The sequence below is a fragment of the Hoplias malabaricus genome, chromosome 17, assembly GCF_029633855.1.
Source record: "Hoplias malabaricus isolate fHopMal1 chromosome 17, fHopMal1.hap1, whole genome shotgun sequence".
In the NCBI taxonomy this organism is placed as follows: domain Eukaryota; kingdom Metazoa; phylum Chordata; class Actinopteri; order Characiformes; family Erythrinidae; genus Hoplias; species Hoplias malabaricus.
In genome coordinates, this window is record NC_089816.1 from 26,322,770 (window position 1) to 26,343,013 (window position 20,244).

At 38.1% G+C, this 20,244-nt stretch overlaps 2 protein-coding genes across 3 annotated transcripts; one reads left to right on the forward strand and one right to left on the reverse strand.

The window, feature by feature from the left end:
• The first annotated feature begins 122 nt into the window (after positions 1-122).
• ptcd3 (pentatricopeptide repeat domain 3) lies at positions 123-10,186 on the forward strand. Its single transcript, XM_066648693.1, has 24 exons — positions 123-259; positions 1,645-1,697; positions 1,882-1,921; positions 2,019-2,064; positions 2,171-2,239; positions 2,540-2,644; positions 2,738-2,861; positions 3,199-3,308; positions 4,092-4,168; positions 4,262-4,349; positions 4,433-4,493; positions 4,893-4,975; positions 5,046-5,190; positions 5,738-5,788; positions 6,884-6,973; positions 7,306-7,334; positions 7,443-7,549; positions 7,833-7,911; positions 7,998-8,088; positions 8,615-8,700; positions 9,002-9,147; positions 9,235-9,276; positions 9,431-9,589; positions 9,703-10,186. Exons 1-24 carry the CDS (start codon positions 171-173, stop codon positions 9,746-9,748), a joined length of 2,016 nt encoding a protein of 671 aa, XP_066504790.1. The 5' UTR covers positions 123-170; the 3' UTR covers positions 9,749-10,186.
• Positions 10,187-10,408: 222 nt separating this feature from the next.
• immt (inner membrane protein, mitochondrial (mitofilin)) lies at positions 10,409-20,183 on the reverse strand. Of its 2 annotated transcripts, XM_066648691.1 has the most exons (14): positions 20,022-20,183; positions 18,728-18,801; positions 18,273-18,465; positions 17,946-18,111; positions 16,743-16,877; positions 16,137-16,250; positions 15,269-15,402; positions 14,933-15,036; positions 14,423-14,558; positions 14,105-14,234; positions 13,112-13,335; positions 12,286-12,417; positions 11,747-11,876; positions 10,410-11,540 (listed from the first exon to the last, which is right to left on the reverse strand). In XM_066648691.1, the coding sequence occupies exons 1-14, from the start codon at positions 20,061-20,063 to the stop codon at positions 10,933-10,935; spliced, it is 2,322 nt and encodes a 773-aa protein (XP_066504788.1). In that variant the 5' UTR covers positions 20,064-20,183; the 3' UTR covers positions 10,410-10,932. The 2 variants fall into 2 exon arrangements, with proteins under 2 accessions (XP_066504789.1, XP_066504788.1); XM_066648692.1 differs by lacking the exon at positions 16,743-16,877 and having other exon boundaries at positions 10,409-11,540.
• Positions 20,184-20,244: the final 61 nt, after the last annotated feature.

Below are 20,244 nucleotides of genomic sequence, written 5' to 3' on the forward strand. Positions count from 1 at the left end.
AACATGAGACTAAAGCAGGTTTTATCTCCTTTTAATGTTCTACTGGCTCTAGATATCCTTAAGTTTGAATAATCACATAATCGTGATTTATGTTTTATTTCTTCAGTAAAGACAACTACCCCCATATCAAGTGACTAGATGGTACGGTCTGACTGCTGTGCTGGGGCAAAATGGCTGCCTCCTGTACGCAGGTAGGGCGACACATACAGAAAACAGTAAAAACCCTTCACCGCGGAGTGAAGTTTCCGCTGCAGAAGAGGTGAGAGATCCCCATTAATTAGAGAACTGTTCTCCCGGGGTCTAATTACAGCACGGCCGCTAAGTGTGTCTGTGTATAGTGTGCTATGATGCTCCTCTGTGTGAGGAGGTCACAGTGGAGATGCAGGTTAACAACAGAAGATCATTAACATTAACTCAGTTAATACCAACCCTGTATTTATAACCATGAAGATAAGTTATCCGACTGAGAATTGTTACTTATCTGACCTGAAAAAAATCCTTACATTTTTTTAACCGGGTGGCGGCGCTATTGAATTTAACCTGTTTTTGGTACAGTCTCTGTGGATGGGCAATTCCACTCCATTTCGATTTGATACCAAGTAATTCCTAAACATTATGCTGGTCAGATACCGATATCAGTACTGATACTATTAAAAGTTTTTATATACTCATAGAAGTAATAATTCAAAGTGTTAAACCTGCACATTAAACTGATTGTTCATATCCTTATTTCAACAAAAAGAATATACTATTAATGCTGGACTGCCAGTCAGTTTGGTTGTAAAATCAGAGCTCATGGGTGTTTGGTTGATTCTGATTGGTTTTCTCTGCAGGCAGATCACAAGTTCTGTGACATTAGGTTAAGTGTCTCAATTTAAAATTGACAACACCTCATTTTTAATACCATAGTTTAGAGTAAATATTGCAGCTCTCAGGATTTAAAAGTTAATATACTATATAAAAACTATTACACACTCACCCATAATATTATATCCAACTTTTTCTTTTAAGTTGGTGACATGGTGGTGCAGCAGGTGGTCACTGCCACACAGCTCCAGGGTCTTGTGTCTGGGAAAAGTTTGATGTGGTTGCTTGGGTTTATTTCAGGTACTTCAACCCAAAAAACTGCAACCAAATGTTTTTAAAGTGACTGGCTGTGTGTGTTCAGGGTCTGTCATGGACTGACACGTTGTCCAGGATGTGCATCATGAACCTGATCAGAATATTGAGTGAATACATTTCCTGTTTATTCTGTTTCTATTTAGAAATCAAGAGTAATTTGGGGGGAGTTCAGTCCTGCTTTACTGCTCTTAAAACTTTAACAGTTTTGGGAAAACCTGCATACAAACACCACTCCAGCTGTTGGTAGCTTCAGAGAATGCAGTTCCACTGCTCCACAGCTCAGTGCTGGGAGGAACAGCATGCTCCGTTCTAGTGACCAAAGACACATGGCTGTTCCAGAGAATTCAGTTTCATTGGAGATGCATAATTCACTCACATTTAAAGCAGCAGAATTCATTAATTAGATGGGCACTGTGACAAAATAGCAGCAAGTACTTTAATTTGCGGTTGACACATGGTTTTGTGAACCAAGCAAATATTTTATATCTTGTTTTACCTTTTGTGTTTTATTCCTTGAAACAGATATTTTGGACTTGGTTCTGCCATCTTTCAGCAACCTGCATCTGCTGTATCAGGTTTGAGGATTTTAACTTTGTTTTCATATTTTTGCCTTGCTTGTAAACCATATAACCCACCCTGCTGGATTATACTCACCACTAATTAATCATTTAGATATTTTCTTGTGGGTTCACTACCACTTTTATGTAGATTGGTCATCTTTGTACTGTCAAGATCATATTTTCTGCTATTTTCTTTCAGGTTCCACAGAAGAAATCGTTATTCCAAGAAAGAAGACATGGTACAATGTTATTTCAGTAGTTTTTGACAGTATTATTTGTAGAACTAGCGTGACTTGATGCATTTAAGGTTTTTAAAGCATATTTCTTTGGTAACAGGAATAAAGAGTCTGTGTTGCAAGCTCTGGCTTCCACCATAAATAGGGTATGTAAACGTATATGCCTCACTCTCTTCTGCTGTGCTTTTTATGTAGAATCTACCTGTACCTCCCTATTTTTAAATTATTTTAAGGGGACTGTCCATTTTTCAGGATCCCACTGCATCACATTATATATTTCAAGATGATGCTTATCTCACACCAAAAACATCTGCAGAGTTTGTAAGTATTTGTTTTATTGAAATATTCTAGTGTGTGTATACTGAGTTGTATTAAACACATTATTTGATATGGTATTGTTTTTAATAAAATTAATTATGCTTCTGGGTTAAAAGTACATTTTTGTATTTTTCCCCTTCCCTCAAGTGGCATCTGCTGCTTGCTAGAATTATATTGTTCATCAGAACTTGTTGTTAATATCTTACAAGGTTAAATGGGGGTGGGGGGGAATTTAAATTGTTCTAGTTGTAAATTTAAACGTTGTATGTAAGGCTAAAGTTAATCATTTTATTTCTTTCACAGAAACTATATTCCTTGTCCCAGGAATCAGGCAGGAATGCTGCAAAGTATTTCATCAATACTTACCCCAAGTATTTCCAGAAAGATTTTGCAAGCCCTCATATTCCGGTATGTGCACTATCTTCCAGTATCCTAATAATTTGATAAAAGGATGTGTAGGAAATTTGAGTATGGCCGCTAACTTTCATTTACCTATAATAGTGTTTAATGCCAGAGACTCTGGAGCTGCAAATAACTGATGTCTCTGAAGCAGCTCTTGTAGAATGCATAAAGTTCAGGAAGGTGAAAGCAGCTGTAGATATGTATGATCAGCTACTCCAGGCAGGTAAGGAGATCTTACACAATGCAGCTTCTGTTTTAGTCAAATGTGTTGTGATTTATATATATATATATATATATGCATTAACTCTTTCATTCATTTGTTGTTTGTAACCACTTATTGAAATTCAGGGTTGCAGTGGGTCCAGAGCCTAGCCAGAATCACAAGGCAGGAACACGCGCTAGACCAGGCGCTACTCCATCATCACAGCCTTGCTCCAAGTGATTCTGGGTAGGCTTTGGACCCACCACAGCCCTAAAAAGAAGAAAGGAGTTGTAGAAAATGAATGAATGAATGAATGACTTACATAAGTAATCTGTAAATTACCCTTAAACTTTGGCAGGTACACCTGTGTCACTGGATTTGACAAATGACCTATTGGACTTGATCTGCCTCTATGGGGACAGGGATCCAACTGGAGATGTTGGCCCTGAGCAGATAACTGATGAGCTAGTAAGTCTAAAAGTGGCAAGTAAATTAAAGCTGTTTATAAAGTGTTTTCCTTTTTGTTTTGCCTCTGGTTTTGTAATTTTGGAGTCAAATACAATTAAAAGTATGTTTTGTATTTGGACAAAAATAAATCTTTAGTTTGCAGTGTAAAAACATTTAAAATATGCATATGCATTGTTTTTATTATCTATATTCCACAATCATGTATGTTGTAAATACATTTTTGTTTAGTTCAAATCAAATTTTGTTTAGTACAATATCTCTCATGAATCTGGCCTGTAACTCTGAATTTGACAAAAATAAATTTGGGATGTTTCATTAATTCATTCAGTCATTCATTGTCTGTAACCACTTATGCAGTTCAGGGTTGTGGTGGGTCCAAAGCCTGTCCGGAATCATTGGGCCCAAGGCAGGAACACACCCTGAAGGGTGCGCCAGACAATCACAGGGCGATACACACTCACACATTCACCTTTGGACACTTTTGAGCCAATTCATCTGCCAATGTGTGTTTTTGGACTGTGGGACTGTGGGAGTCTTACTGCACATTTTTATGTGCAATAAGATATTTACATTTATGATATTTCTTTTTTGCGTTAACACTTTAACGAAGCAATTTACTATAATTCTATTTACAGTCGCATCAGAGATCTATTACAACCTCAGAATAAATGTTGGCATGTTTGATCAGAACAAAAATACCATGTTAATAATTTATTGTGAGTTGAAGAGTTATCCGTGTGTTAGTTGTTGAGTCTTATTGTAAGAGCCTCTGGTGTTTCACAGGGGGAGGAGCAAGAAGATGTGAAGAGGAAAAAGGGAATGCCACAAAGAGCTCATGATTTACTAAAAACTGTTTGGAGGTGGGTTTGCTAATGGTTTGTGGACAGTGATTAACTTAATGTGTATTAATGCTAAAGCAATAAAATATATCTACCCATTTGTATTAACCACAGAGAGAACAACAATGCAGAGAGGATCTTTAACATGATGCCAGAACGTAACGTACGATCATATGGCGCACTAATTCGGGGCATGGTGAAGGTATGTGTCATAGCATTGGCTTTAGCGCAGCATATTTTACTTAGCTGAATACAGAGTTTGATCATATGTGCTTGAACCCACAGCACGGTGCTTATGCCAAGGCATTTGACTTCTACACAGACTTACTTAACAATCGACTGACTGGTAGGAAATTCTGCTTGTTTTTTAACCTAACTAGTGCTATTGGAACAAGACTTGTCTCTGTTTTTTACTTAAATCAGTTTTTACTTTATTTAAAAAAAGCCAATTATGTTTACTCTGTGTCATAATGACTGGACCAATAGAACTGGATAAATATACAGGGTTTAAAACAAACATCATGAAAGTGATTCATGAATGTGTCCCAGATCTCATTTCCTATCTGTCATAACTACATTACATTTTATTTTGATTGTACCTACTGAATAATTAATTATAATTATTATTATATATAATATAATTATACTGAAAATAGTTATAAAACATTGTGATTAAATACTAAACCTTTTTCAGTGAAAATAGGGTTTTTCGGTAATCTAAGTCCTACATGTATTTTTCCTCCAGCTGATGTAAACATCTTCAATGCCCTCATCAGTGCTGCGCCGGACGTGAAAGAGAAATACAATGAAAAATGGGATTTGATCACTGTAAGTTTATTTTCATCTCAGATAAGGCTTTTATGTGATGCTGAAATTCTCACTTAGTGTGTTTAAGCAGGACCTGCTAAACCAGATGGCAGAGCAGAAGGTGAAGCCCAACCTGCTGACATTTAATGCTGTGCTGAAGTCTCTTCGGCGATGCGGCACACTGGCCAGAGCACAGGCCTTCCCAGTGTTCAATGAAATGAAGGCCCTTGGCATCGGTTTGTCACACACACACATAATTAATTAATAAAATTTCAGCTTCAGGTCAAGGACTTAAAAGCAATACAGATTCTCTCTTTGATTACATTCATAGAAAATAGAATATTCTGAAAATTCTATTTTTCTGGTTAATGAATCCTTAAATGTTTTTGTTTTATGAAAAGTGCTGTATATAGTTTTTGTTTTAGTTTGTTGAAAGTTTCAGAGGTATTTTACATATATTTAACTGCAGCTTTTATCTACACCGAGTGCATGTAAAACATGTTGCACATGGCATGGATGACATTTGCTTATGTTAAAAATGTATGCTGATACACATGTGGCATTGATTACAACAGTATGATTACAGTCATCAATTATATTAAAAATGTTATACTTGTACTCTTTCTAATTACATATAGGATTTACATGATTTGCACATCACTGTATTCTCTTTTAATTTTCATTCTGCACAATGTTCCATAATTTCTGGAAATATGATTATTAGTTAACACACAAAACAATGAGTGTGTAATTAAATGTAATTACATGTCTTTCTTAATATAGCTCCCAGTTTGGCGACCTATAATCACATCCTTGGGATCTTCTATAAAGCAGGTAAATCTCTTGTTGTGGCCATGCTGTCATTCAATTAGCCAACAGCTCGCTAAATCAGAAGGCAATTCATCAGATAATTCTTTCTTTCCTTGATCTGGAAAAATATGCCTTTTTTTATTATTTTATTTCTTGGACAGTTCAGTGCAAATGTTTTAGGCACTATAAATTGAGATTTAAAAAACATTTTTTGTGCAGTAAGTGTTTATTTGCTAAAAAAACAAACAAACAAAAAAAATCCAACATTAGAATAAAACCAAATAACATTATTCCAGTGAGTATGATCCAGTGAGTGTGAATGTGTTGCTTTTTCCAAATCTTTCCTCGTGGGAGTCCAAATTATTTGAGGTTATGTTCCAATACCTAGTTTTAGCGGTTAATAAATAATGATTTTAAATAATGTGTGCTGTTGATTTAACAAATTCATGCAATCAAGAAGAATCTGAACAAAACATTATTCTTCAAACTCACTCACACCTACTACTTTATAGGGGAAAAAAATCTATTTCATATTTATTTTATACTGTTTTTTTTTTTTTTTGTATTTACTGTGATTATATATAATTTTATACAAGCACCACACTTACTGAGAAGGCATTAGTTTAAATATATATAATTATCTTGGGTGCCTAAGACTTCTGCACAGTACTGTATGTATCTTCCATGAAGCCAAACCTTTAGGTAGTGAGCTTAAAATTTTGCGTCACGTTTGTGATGTGTTTCTTTGCTACAAAGTAAAAAATCTGTCTGAAAACAATCCCAAGTGTGTAGAATCCATAATCTTTGCCAGGGGGTGTAGGTAACTTGGCTCAGTGCCATTTCATGCTTCAGGTAAAACCTGAATTTAAAAATTACTTATTTGAACATGTTATAAAAAGTTAATTACAATTTTTTTATTAGAAATACTCCAGTGTTTCTTTCCCAAATCTTCATTTTATTTTTGTTTAAAAAAATTGGAATACAAAAGTAATGGTTTCATCTCAAAATATCTGAAAGATTACGAAAGGTGTGTGCTCAGTACTCTATATGCTGCTGAATTTATTACTGAATAATTATTTAGCTCTGTTGTCTGACTCTAGTCCTTTTCCTGTTCTGCAGCCTCCTCAGCTCAAGGGCATACAGAGATACTTCAGGATGTGTTGAGTGAAATGGCAGGAAAGAGTTTCACTGCCCAAGATCCAGACGATGGTATTACCAAAACCGGAATTTCTCATATGTCTTTAACCCTATTCACGTCCTCACACTTGCACCCCCTTGGGCTGTAGGATGTGCCATTTCTTTACTTTTTATACAATAGGAGTCTTTGACTGTCCCCTATAAACTTTTAATGTGCCCTTTTCACTAATTTAATTGTGACAGGGCTTTTACATTGAGATGGATGCTTCTTTATTTATTTTTTATTTTTTTTATGCCTCAGGTTAGTGTTTTGAAATGTATATTTATGCTAAGTATTTAAAGATGAACATGATTGTAAATGTATATACCAGCATTTTTACCACTGTTGTTCTGCTGTTTTACAGTGCAATTCTTCAAGGATGCCATGAGAATTGTAAATACACTTTTAAACATTTCTTTTATTACTGTTTACCTGTCCTGCTTCCCACACAGTGCTCTTTGTGCAGACATAAAATTCTGCTGTTCTGTTATGTCTCTGCAGTGTCTGGGCACTAAGGATATTGAGCAGGCTTATAGAGTGCACAGTTTGCTTAGAGTGGGAGAGAATTGGAAACTGTTGGGAGACTCCTACTATCAGAGCATCTACTAGTAAGTATGGCTCATTGGAGGCATACAGAATGTACTTGTCTAAAGAAATCAGTTAATGCTGCTTTATAGTGTCAGTTCTACTTCCAGTGAAAAGTAGTCAGGGCTGGGTTTCCCAAAAGCATCTTAACACAAAGAAGATTCATAAGTGGTAGAGTGAGCATCACATTGAACTCTCTCTGTTAAAAAGATCTTACCACTAAGATGTTTTTGAGAACTGAGCCCAGATCAGGTTTGATTGATTGTGTTCAATGTAGCAAGACCTTAAGCAATCTACCCATTGCAGTGGGCGATTTTTCAACCTGCTGTGTATGATGGAGCACATCGACGTCGTGCTGAAATGGTATAAAGAGCTCATTCCCTCAGTAAGTACAGAAGAACAACAAACATTTAAAGGCTCAACTTAAAGCATGGCTCATAAAACAAACTCAATATTTGTCTATGGTTGCAGCTGTACTACCCCAACTCTCAAGGTATGAGAGATTTGCTTCAGGCACTTGACACAGACAACAGATTGGACCTCATTCCTCAGATATGGAAAGGTGGGCAGAATTTATGAATGGGATACTTTGTAATATCAAATTTCCCTCTTTTGTTACTACTACTTAAGTTATTTTAAGCTGATGATGCAGGTATGAGCCTATAGTGGCCCAAAACGTTAATTTTGTTGTCTAGCTTCTTAGCAGCTCCCAAATGAAAACAGGAACATCTCAAGTTTATTCACAGCATGTTCTAGCATCAGTTACGTTTTATTCTATACAGTAAATATTTGAGTGTGTTTTAATAAATCAAAAAAAAGTTTAATTTATTTTATGGTATTCATATTTTAAGACAATTACTGTATCTGTACTTTGTTTGCATTAGTTTTTTTCAGCTCTACAGAAGGAACACAATTCAGTACATTATATAGACAATATAGGAAAAATTATTTGCAGTCAGATCATGATTGTGGCAGATCGATTAATAACTGCCTAAATTCAGGCACCAAACACAACTTACGATTTGCAGAATAAATTTTATTTTTTTCATTTTGGTGACCAAATGTATATTTATGATTGTTATATGCAGATATCAAGCGGATGGGCCACGACAACAAAACAGAACTGGTGGAGGAGATGCTTTCCCTCATGGCTCGTGAGAAACAAAGCCCAGAGGTATAATCATGTCAGGAAATGGCAAAACCAGTAAAGATTTCACACACAGATATGATATATAGCATTGAACTAAATTAGACTTCATAAGTGAGTTATGTGTTGCCTAAGTTCTGCTTTAAAAACACCACTCAGACTTATTAGATGTTGATCCATCACTCTGGGAATGCAGTTTAAATGATCCAGAGCTCAATGCCTGGGTGGGCTTTATTCTCCTTTAACACTTGGCATCATCACTTTAAGCTCATGTATGGCTGTTCCAGGCCATCCCTTTTCATTGGACTTAATATTCTGTTTTGTGCAGATGCAGCAGTCATTTGCAGACTGTGCTTTGGATGTGAAGGCCCTGTACACACAGGCTGACCGTAGGGTACCGTTAAATTGGTCAGTTAGCTCCTTGACCAGCATTACCTCAATTCTGCTGGAGGCTGAAAGACCACAGCAAGTCTGGTGAGAGCTACAACAGAACAAAACTCAAATAAACCATATAAATAACCTAAATTAATTTATTTATTTTTATTTATTTATTTTATGCAGGGAAATGTTAAAGCTCTTCAAACTTAACAACAGAGTTCCATCGTAAGTATGGCCTCAGTCTGTGATCTAATGAACCAGAACCATTAAACAGAGCTCTGCATTTGATATAATAAGTGTTTATCATTTAAAATATAAATTATGTTGCTGTCTTGGTCATGTGTGTCTTGTACAAACTGAGATGCTTTTCTATTCACAGTGAGAGCCTTATGAATCAGATCCTGGCATGTATAAAGTCTAGCAACAATGCCCAACAGGCAGTGGAGCTGGTTCAGATTTCAGCTAGCTTCTGCCTGCCAGTCACCCCAAATCTCATGAAGAGAGTACAGCAGGAGTTTGTTTTAACTGAAGAACAAAAGTAAGTCTTTATATTTTCAGTTTAAAAAAAAAAAAAAAAATGATTTAGGAAAATCATTCAAGGCATTGATGCATGGAATACATAATGAATCTAGCATCTCTTTCTCTTATCAGGAATATCTTGTCAGACCTGGAATCTACCACAGATGAGAGTGACTAAAAGGCAAATATTGTGTATCATTTAACAAACATTTCAATAATTCTAAAAAAATTAAATTTTTTCTTATATGAATGGTCTGTTTTATTGTTCATTTTTGAGCTACTGCGCTGACCTTCAGATGGATATACAGTAAAACCTTGACATACGAGTTTAATTCATTCTGTGACCGAGTTTGCAACTCAATTTGCTCATATCAAATAAAATGTTTAATTTATAATGAATAATAAAAAAAAAATTACCTACAAGGTGTATTTACCCTGAAGGTCAGACAAAGATGCTGGCGGAGGTGGGGGATATTGGGGGAATTTTTCTTTTCGTGCTCTATTGCTTAATATAACTTGCCAGCTACACACTTAATGCTACAATGCTACAAAAAACTGCGATACAACAGATGCTTGCCCAGCAAGATTACCAAATTAACAGAACGCTCGCTGGGCTACCTGTGGCGGGTGGCGTAAGCTTGCTTTTTTGTAACTCAGATCTCTGCTCTTTTATTCAGGTATCCTAGATGAAGATAATTTAGACTAATAAGTTAGTTTTTTTTTATTTATAAAGTGATTATCAAGAAGTGCAAGGTTTTTAATACAGCAACTGCACTGTTTTGGACAAGCAGGAGTAAAATGAAAACATACTAAACTGGAATATGACTCAACATCCATGATTTATTGATATCCAATATTGTGGTGGAAATATGAATAAAACATGACAAAACAGATTTGATTATTTCCCAACATCTGGTTAATAAACAACCAGTGTTCTCAACCTGAAACTTTAAGTGTGAATCTTGAAACAGTTAAGGGACAGTTAAGTTTCATTCAGGCTACCAAAAGTAGAACTCAACCAAAGGGCTTTTCCTCTGCTAAATGCACACGCAAAATGTTTAGGAGGGATCCGTAAGTGCACTAAGAATACATCGGAGAGAGATAATGCCGACAGTTACCTTAGAGATATGCATGAGGTACATGTAGACATTCAGCTCATTGTACTGCGTGGTAGGCCACTTTATTTTTCAGGGCAAAGCCTTCCTTCTTGCAAAAGTGCATTGAACAAATAAAAAAAAATCCCAAAACCACATTGGCTAGTGTGCCACATAATGTATAAATTAAATTAAGGAGCAGCCGCTTGCTGTTAGTAGTAGATGGAACAGCTGTCCTAATTTTTACATCTCTGTCAATGTGGGATGATTAAGGAGCCTGGGTGGTGCCTAAACCCACCGCATTGGCATATGCTGAAAGGAGGCTGATCACTTGTTTGGTTTCCAGGGTGAGCCGGGCTTCTTTAAGCCAGTCCTGAGCTACACGGCGTGACTCTCCGCGCAGCTGATTGATGAGTTTGGCAGCTAGCTCCAAATCACCGTGCTCAATGCTGTAGGTTGCATAGGCAAGCAGCTTGAAAGTATCAAGGTCTTGGGGTGCAAGCTTGGCAGGCGGCGCCTCTTGCTCCTTCTCAAAGAGGAGGACGGACTGTAGATAGGACAGGAAGTACTGATACAGGCTGTTGCGCGTCTCATCAATCAGTGCCACACGCCGTGCCAACCGCCGGACATTATAGAAACGTGCTCTCAGGGAGGCCTCGCTGTAGACCCCACGGGTCAGCGATTCTTCAGGCAGAGCTGTAGTTAGAGCCTGGGCAAACTCATTATCTGCACAGCTCTCCTTTATGGCATGAACTGCACCCTCTAAAGGCTCAGTGGGAGTATCAGCAGCTGCTGTCTTCAGGGTGTAGTTCAGTGCCTCAACAGATAACCACAGCTGATGAGCCTTGCGGGCCTCCTCCTCAGCTACGACATGACCTGGGGGAGGACCGTACATTTTATTATAACCTAAGCACTGAGGGGTAAACTCAATCATCACAGTCATGGGATTCTTTTTTTAATACAAGTCAATCATAAGGTTCATAACTAAAGTTGCTACATTTGAATGATGGATCCTGCCATCAAAACACAGCATGAGATGAAACTAAAAAGAGCTTTAAAAAAATAAAATAATTCAAACTCACTGTCTATGGCCTCCTCCATGCCCTGGAGCCTTGCGTAGGCAGAGTTCACATCTAGTGTGAAGGAGTCTAGCTGTTCCTGAGCCTGACGCCGATAGTTTGTCTCCAGTTCCATCATTTTAATGCTCAGGTTCTGCAAAAAGGGGGCAGTTTGAGACCAGGAAAACCGTGTTCCTCATTCATTTGCTTAACTCCGCATGACGGTTTTAGCTGTCCCTGATTATACAGAAATTATATTTATTCTCCCTTAAAACAAGCTTTTCCAGATAAAATATGGTTTAAGAGGTTCAGGGATTTCATCCAATCATCTTTTATAAAATAGAAACCTAAAATCTATATAGAAACTGTGCTGATTCAAAATCTTTATATTCTCTCGATGAATCCTGTAGGAAATTAATGTAAACATACAAATATTCAGATTAGGGGAATCATCTCAGCCTACTATTTCACAAGAGACTGAAATAAAATAAGCCTAATATAAATGCTCTATGTGCCTTCACTTAAAAGATGTGTAAGGGAGTATAGTAGTGAGTGTTCCTCACCTCCTGTGCCTCTTCCTTCAGCTCCTGCTCCTGCACTTTAAGTACATCGCGCAGGTGGTCTGTGTGTGCAGCTGCCTGCCTGCGCAGCTGAGTCCTCATCTCCGCCTCCATCACCTCACGTACCTCCTGCACCTGAGAGACACGTGGAGGGAAGGTGTGATCAGCTCATGACAACAATGTCTACAATACAGTGTACAGTATATAAACCATCTTTAAAGCTGCTCTCTATATTGAACATAGTGAGATTATTTCATGCCAATTATTCTGAACAAAAAAAACCCTCCTTTTCCAAAATAGTGTAAAAGATCTCAATATATTTCATCATGACCGTGAGAATTTAAAACCTTTAAAGCTAAACACTATTGTTTGGAAACAGCCTATACTCTTCTGGAAAGTCATCAGATGTTAGGACATTGAGGTGAAGATTTTATGTCATTCAGCCTCAAACATTAGTGAGGTCAGTTACTAATGTTACAGGATATGTTTGGCATGACAAACTCATCCCTATGGTACAGGGTGTTCCTCCAGCACACCAGAAAATGCAGTTTAGCTGCTCCACACTCTGGGGGTTATATGACCTACTTGGCATTGTGCATAGAAGCATTGTACCTAATATTTAGGAAAGGTTATGTAGCAGCTCTTACGTAGGATCCAATTTCATTTATGCTTCTCGGTAGATATTATTAAAGCTTTTTGTAAAATCAGACCTTTTGTCAACAATGGACAATGAAATATTGGAATCTAATTATTTAAAAGAACGTTTGGACATAAAACAGATATAGTATCAAAAAGGCAAAGTTAGTGCATAAACAAATTACAGTCCTACTTTCTTTTCCTGCTCGAGTCTCATGTCCTCACGGCTGTGTTGTATTGCTGTGGTCATAGTTTGCTCCATGGCTCTCTGGTGCTCGTGCTTCTGTTGATCAAGTGCTGCCTCAATGCGGATCTGCTCGCGTACTCTCTGCTCAGCCAGTTCGCGGTTCAGCTGGTCAATGCGGCGGTGGGCATGAGCGATTAGTGAGTTCAGGTCATCTACACTCAGCTTTCCTGCTGTAGAGAGGAATGCAGGGAATTAATTCTGGCTGGTAAGCCCATAGACAAACTGTATCATAACTTTACTCTTGGGGAAATTATCCTATCAGGTGACTCCTTCCCTGCTGCCGGTTCACCAGTTGTAATTTCATGAACCCTTTTTTGTAGTTAACAGCTGCATACCAGGAATGCTTCAAAGGACCAGCTGTTTAAAACATATTCTATGACCAAAACAATACAAACCTCACAATTTTGCCCATGTCAAATTTGCCAAATTTGTATTCCTGCTTCCAGCACATCAATGTCAAGAACTGTTAACTTGCTTCCTAAAATAACCTTTGACAGGTAACACTTTCATGAGAATTTTACACAAGTCATCTTTCAGTGATTATATATTTGTGGCTTATCAATATATGTTTGGATATGGGAATCCACTGTTCCAAATACAGCTACCAAGGACAACAGTACAGAATGGTTTTGTCAGCAAATCAACCACTAAGCTAATCCTTACAACTGAATTCTACTTTAATTGCTTCCAAATAAAGGACTAAAATTAAAGGATAAATTGCTAAATAAAGTTATCAAAAGGAGAAGGATGAGGATTAGATTTTCTATTCAAAAAAATAAATAAGTAAATAAACCACAATAAAATGAATAATTATGCACACCATTCTGAAGTACTCCATTTCCCAGTCTGTAGGTCGGTTTACCAACCTCTAAAGACACTCCACCCTAAAAACTAACATGCTTATTACTGGAGAGAAGACAACAGTGTGTGGGAGCTTACTCAGACCCTTCCAGTTTGCTTGGACTTCAGGAGTGATGCTACTCAGCTCTTTCTGGAACTGAGCCCTAGCCTCATTTACCAGCTCACTGTACTGAGACACAATCTTCGCTTCAGACTGTGCGGCCTGAACCTGAAACACAGATGGAGACAGAGACAATGTGTTCAAATTTCTAGCTGTCAACACTAAACGACTGAACAGTAACAAAGAGTGCTTGTAAACGTCTTTTGCTGAAGCTAAAATGGATTAGAGACTCAAACGCTCAGTTAATCTGATTTTTGAGCTGATAAGTACATTCTTTAACCCTATTGGGAACTTACTTTGGTTACAACTTTGTCCAAATCCACAATCATACTGTGCAAGTTTTCCTCTGCAGCAAGGATCTGAGGTCTTGCCGATTCAAGCTTGGACTCTTTGGCACTGTTGATCAAATCTCTAAGCTTCTCAAGCTGCTCTCTGATTACACACAACACACATGAAAAGGAGGTTATAGAAATAATTGTACAAGTAACTGAACAGAATAAATACATCTAATACAGTGACATCAATTGTGCCGTTTTGTGCAATGATCAACAGAACAGCATGGGGAAAAACAAGTTTCAAGATTCCAGCCCTGTTCCAGGGTTATTGAAAGAGCACTATGAACAGACCACAAGAGTGCATAGTTTTGCGTATTGCAGTTTAAGCGGAATTCTTTGTTGGCAGTCTTTGGTTTATAATTATGCAAATAAATAAAGATAGCAAGTTCAGAATTAACACATTAATGTATCTGTAATGATTTCACTTTAATTTAATTTTCTTTTAACAATATCAGTAGTTTGTGTTCTTACTTAGCCTGGAGAAGAGCCTGTCCAGCCTGGTCTACGGAACGGGTTCGTTCACTCAGTGCATCGTCCAGCTCCCTCCACTGAGAGGACTTTTTATCTGAAGGATCCTGTACATGCAGAGAGAGTGCGTGATTACAGAGTGACAAATATTACATACACTAAATGGTGTAGCCAAATCACATCAAATATAAACTACCAAAGATGTCTTGTAAGTTCAAAGTTGCTGTGTTCCAAAAACTTTAAAAAAGCAACTATAGATGCTCTGTACACATTTTATGGGTATTGTCAAATAAAAATATAAAACTGAAGGGTAAACCTGTTGGAGAGTCAAGATCTCACCTCTGAGTCCATGGCCTCTCTGAGTTTCAGTGTGTGTGTGCCAATGGCAGTGAGTGCTACCTCCTGGGCACCGATGGCCTGCAGCGTGAACTTAGCAGAGGTCCCCAGGGCTTCCTCCAGATCAGCTGAGAGAGCTGAACACACACACACAGACACACACACACACACACACACTGCATTTCAAACACTCATCAATTGTCATAATCTTGTAAACATTTTTGGACATGCTGTGGCCATGTAAAGTGTTTTACATAAGAGACCCACCTCTTCAGGTACTTACTAATAATATTTCATACTCATTATTACAGTTCAATGGAGCATGAACTTGAACATGAGTGAAGTTTCCAAATTTTGTACAGCTCACGGATGCTTTAATAGTAAAATCTCCTGAGGGAAACATCGCTTTGCACTTTGCTAATTGCTTTTTTTAAGTTTACTGTTGTTGATTTATGTATGGGTCACGTGAGCACTGTCCTTACTTTCTGCTGAATGCACTGCTTAAGAAGCAATATAAAAAGCTGCATTCGAACATAGGTGCTATAAATGACAACTGACATGATAGACTTAACTGTGCTTCCACATGGAACTACACTTGGTTTGAAAGTTAAAACTGGAAACTGTATTAGAGGAAATAGGACAGAATAATGTTTGTACTTACTTATTGTGTTAATGTAATTTTAGACATATTGCTACAGTTGTGTATACTGAACCACATTTCATATTACAGATTAGTGTATGCTGATCTGCATATTATGCAAAAAAGTATTTGGTCAGTATTTGTATTTTTCTGGGTAAAGTAGATTTTATCTTTGAACGGTAGGCAGTGATGTGAGATTTTGCCTGTAAGAATGCCTTTAAAGGCACCTACCAGTCAGAGCCTCCTGTTCAGCCCGGTCCTGCTGAGCTAAGCGTGCGGCCACTTCCTCCACAGGCCGCTCTTTCAAAGTAGGTTCCTGGGAGGCACACTCATGGCATTCTTCAGCTAAAACAATTACACACAGGTCTTACAAATTAAGACTAAAGTTCAAGACATGCTAAGAGCTGTGTCCCAAATCCTCCGCACAGTGGGGCATGCAATGAAACAAGAAAAATGAACTAAGCAAAAAGGTTATGGGTATGAACATTCCAGCCATTCAAAATTAATAGTGAGTTTTCCGTGCAATGCAGATGAGTTAGGGTTCTGATTTTAAAAACTTGTCTTTGACATGCAAAAGTAAGAGATTAGTGGGTTAGTAACGGGTTACACAAAAATAGAAAGGTCCTGAAGTTGAAAAGACATAAAACAAACAAACATAAAAAAAACAGAGGAAGAAGAATCTCAAACACATGTAGCGGGGTAAGCACCGGTGCTGTATGCCTGATCAACTGATCCAGGAGCAGCTTTTGTCTGACTATGGACTGCATTACAGCGTAATAACTGGTCCTGAATCCGTTGCGGAAGGGCAGCAGCACTGGTCTCTAGTGCAGCTCTGACCTGCCACAGAATGGATGGGTGGAGGCATTTGGGCCTCAGACTCTGCGGTCACATGTTCACTGCTGGTGCCAGGAGCAGGCACAGACTGCACCTCACTCATGGCTGAAATGATATGAGCTGCCTCAGCTGAGGCTTCTGCAACAACATAAACCTACATGAGGATGACTGAACTTATCAAGCAATATTGTTGAGGCACAAGAAACATCTGCTAATGACATCATATGTAGTTTGGAATATTAAATTAAACATGTTCATGGGAGCTGTGGGAATTTTTCAAAAATGTCCATCATCCTGGACATGTTTCATACCAGAAAGTTTAATTCTTTATTTGTGCTGTAGTTTCAATATTAAAATACAGCTAACCGTTCATGAAAGATTTTACTGCACAAGTGCAAGCTAAACCTTTCAATCTTCACATATTATTTCCTTCCTATGAATGGAAAAAAATCACAATTCAGAATGCTGTGTTGTCCTTGACTAGGCTTAATCCATGTGTGGGAAACCACCCCTACGATTTAGTTAGGGAATCAATTTTAGATTAATGGATGAGATAGATGTTCCTAATGTAGGTTAAAAGCACTAAAATGACATTCAGAGACCATTTGCAAATACAGAAAATGAGTCAGCATTAAACTAATAGCCCCCACAAATGGCCACAAAGACTCATAAGAGTTAATAAAGTCCCCAGGCAAAAAAATTAGTATCTATAAAAACATACCAATGCACTTATTAGTAATTGACATTATATAATTAAATTTCCACTCCTGGTGAGCATATGGCTAAACTTTCTCCTACATACATTCTGTTATCACAGTAAATATACTTCCATTAATAATATTACACACCGTTTGTGCATGTGGTACATTGAGCCTAATGATAGCAAGGAAACCACATACTGAGAGTTCCCATGAACAACTACCAGATTCAACTCCAGAGCTTTTATCAATGTGATTTACCATCAACAGACCCCAAGAGTTCATTTATTAAAACTAGGTATCAGTCAATTGTCCATTACATTTAAAGCCTAGGTAAATGGAGAGAATGCATGAAAAACTGCTTTAACTCCTAAATGGTGAATGTTTGAATTATCAACTCTGTATTTTGCAGCAGTTTTAATGCTGCTTTAAACCTGAAATGTGCTACAGAAACTATCCACATAACTAGCCATCTATTCTATATACCTGTGCCATTTTATACACTCACCCTCTATGGTCTGTTGTGACTGAGCTGGGGTTTCCTCTGCAACAGGTTTGGGTTCAACAGGTGCTGGCTCTGACTGTTTTTCTTTACTTTTGCCTTTTGATTTGGGTTGCTTTGAGTCCTTTGAGGCTTCAGACACTGAAGAGATCTGCAGTGGTTCAACCTTAATCTAAAACAAATCATACATAAAGGCTTATAAGAGAACAACCACTATCCCAGAGAAAGAGAATCTCGGATGGGTCAGCTAGCTCAGGATAAGCTTAAGGACATTGTGGAAGAAATACAAAAAAATACTGTTGAATCTACATATGAATAGATTTAGCCTCTTACTGGTTTCTTTTGTAGAGGGATGAATGGTGGTGGAGGGGGACCAAGAGTCATCTCAAACAGTTGGTCAGAGTAGGGAACGTTCTTCTCAACATTGGCCCTGAATTTGGGGTCCCATTTTGCATACAGGATTGTGCCACCTAACCCTCCACCGACTGTCAGAAGACTGGCAGCCACAATCTTACCTGCAGCAGACCTGAAACACACAAACACACATTTTATTGATTGTCTTTAGGAGGAAATATATTATATAGTATCACATGATCAAGCAACTGCTGCAGCAACACATCTATTATCTAAACTCAACTGACACCCTTTGCTGTGAACATGAGGCCCCACAAGCAAATAATCAAATACACGAGAGGATTTAGAGATATTCTGTTTGAATAAACAACCACAGATACGTTTGTAGACACTCTCCAAGCTCAGTCAGTAATTTGTCATTCCTCCATTCTTACCCTGAGTTTCCAGCTGAGGTGTAACGACGGCAGTGTTGCAGGGGATGAGCAGCTACCTTTCCACAGAGGCATTTCTGAAGAGACAAATGTGAGAACTAGATTTTAATTTTGCCACGAATTACAGACAATTACCGGACATTCAAAGATGGTGTAGACTTAGAAAGTATTGTAACAAATATTATATAGTAAATTATCTAGTTTGTGTTATCATTTATGTGTATGTTGTAAATATGTCTATCCATTGTATAACAGATGATGTTTCATGAGTGAAAAAAGCAGCCCACATCATGGAAGAACATTTTTTTAAACCTAAAGGTTTTAAATAACACCTGAAACAGATAAATTCAGACAGCAACTGTTTCTAACGTCATAAAAACAAGAAAACACCACGTAAACGTACAGGACTGGGCTTTCAGACTGCAGGCAAGCAGCAAAGCAGTAGTGAGGGAGAGACTGATTGCATATGAATTGTTCCATGCATACAAAATGAAGGCAAAAGTGTACTTCTAAACCACTTTTAATGCATTGGGGATTTAAAAAAAATAAAATAAAATGTGATATTAATCAAATGTATTTACTGGTACTATAATTTATGACTAGAGGGCAACTTTATAACTGTGCATCAAACTTTGAATTTGAAAATCCTGTCTACAGGTTTCTCTGATGTCACGTAGAAAACTTAAGTGAACTTCTATGTGGACAAGGTCACGTCCTCCCAATGGACAAACATAAACGTGTATTGTTAACAATACGAGCCTCGTTCGTTCTCCATCCATTAGAGTTTTCGTGAAAATCGTGCGGGTAGACGAACAAAATACATTTTACCAGCAAACCATAAATTGCTCGACCCTCACTCATCGGTTACCCCTTCATGAATGGATGACGGAAAACATGAATCATGGTTTGCCCGCCTTCATCTACGTAACACAGAAACAGCGGTTCCTATTGGATAAAGTAAATGCCAGTCTCTTCAAGCTGTAATTTCATTTGCTCTGCAGAGCTGTCAACCAAAAAAGAAGCACCGCCCCTCCACGCTTCGTCTTACGCTGTTTGCGTAGAACTCAAAGTGTCCCAGCTAGCAGCTACAGCTTTAGCCGCTTCTAATGACACACAGCCCAACGGCTAAACACCAACATATTTACACCCTCAAACCGTACACTGCACACTCCAGAGTAAACGGGGCAAACATCTGAGGGATGTACTTTAAAAACTTGTTATTAGGGGCTGCACCCCAACAGGCCTGGTGTGTGTGGGTCACTGAATGACCGCTCCGCCGAGTTAAAAAAAATCTCACCTGCGCCGCTGCATTTGCACCTTTCCAGCACACACGCAGCATGGTTGCCGTTCCTCCTTGTTTGTCTCGGTTTCAAGCGACAGATTCAAAGGAAAGCTCAGCAACACATTATAAAATTGATGGACCTCTGTAGCTCTGCGCACTCACTCCCAGCGCCGCTTCGCTGAGTGACGGAGTCCGCGCATGCGCTTAGATAATATGTCATGGGCTCACTTGGCGTAAC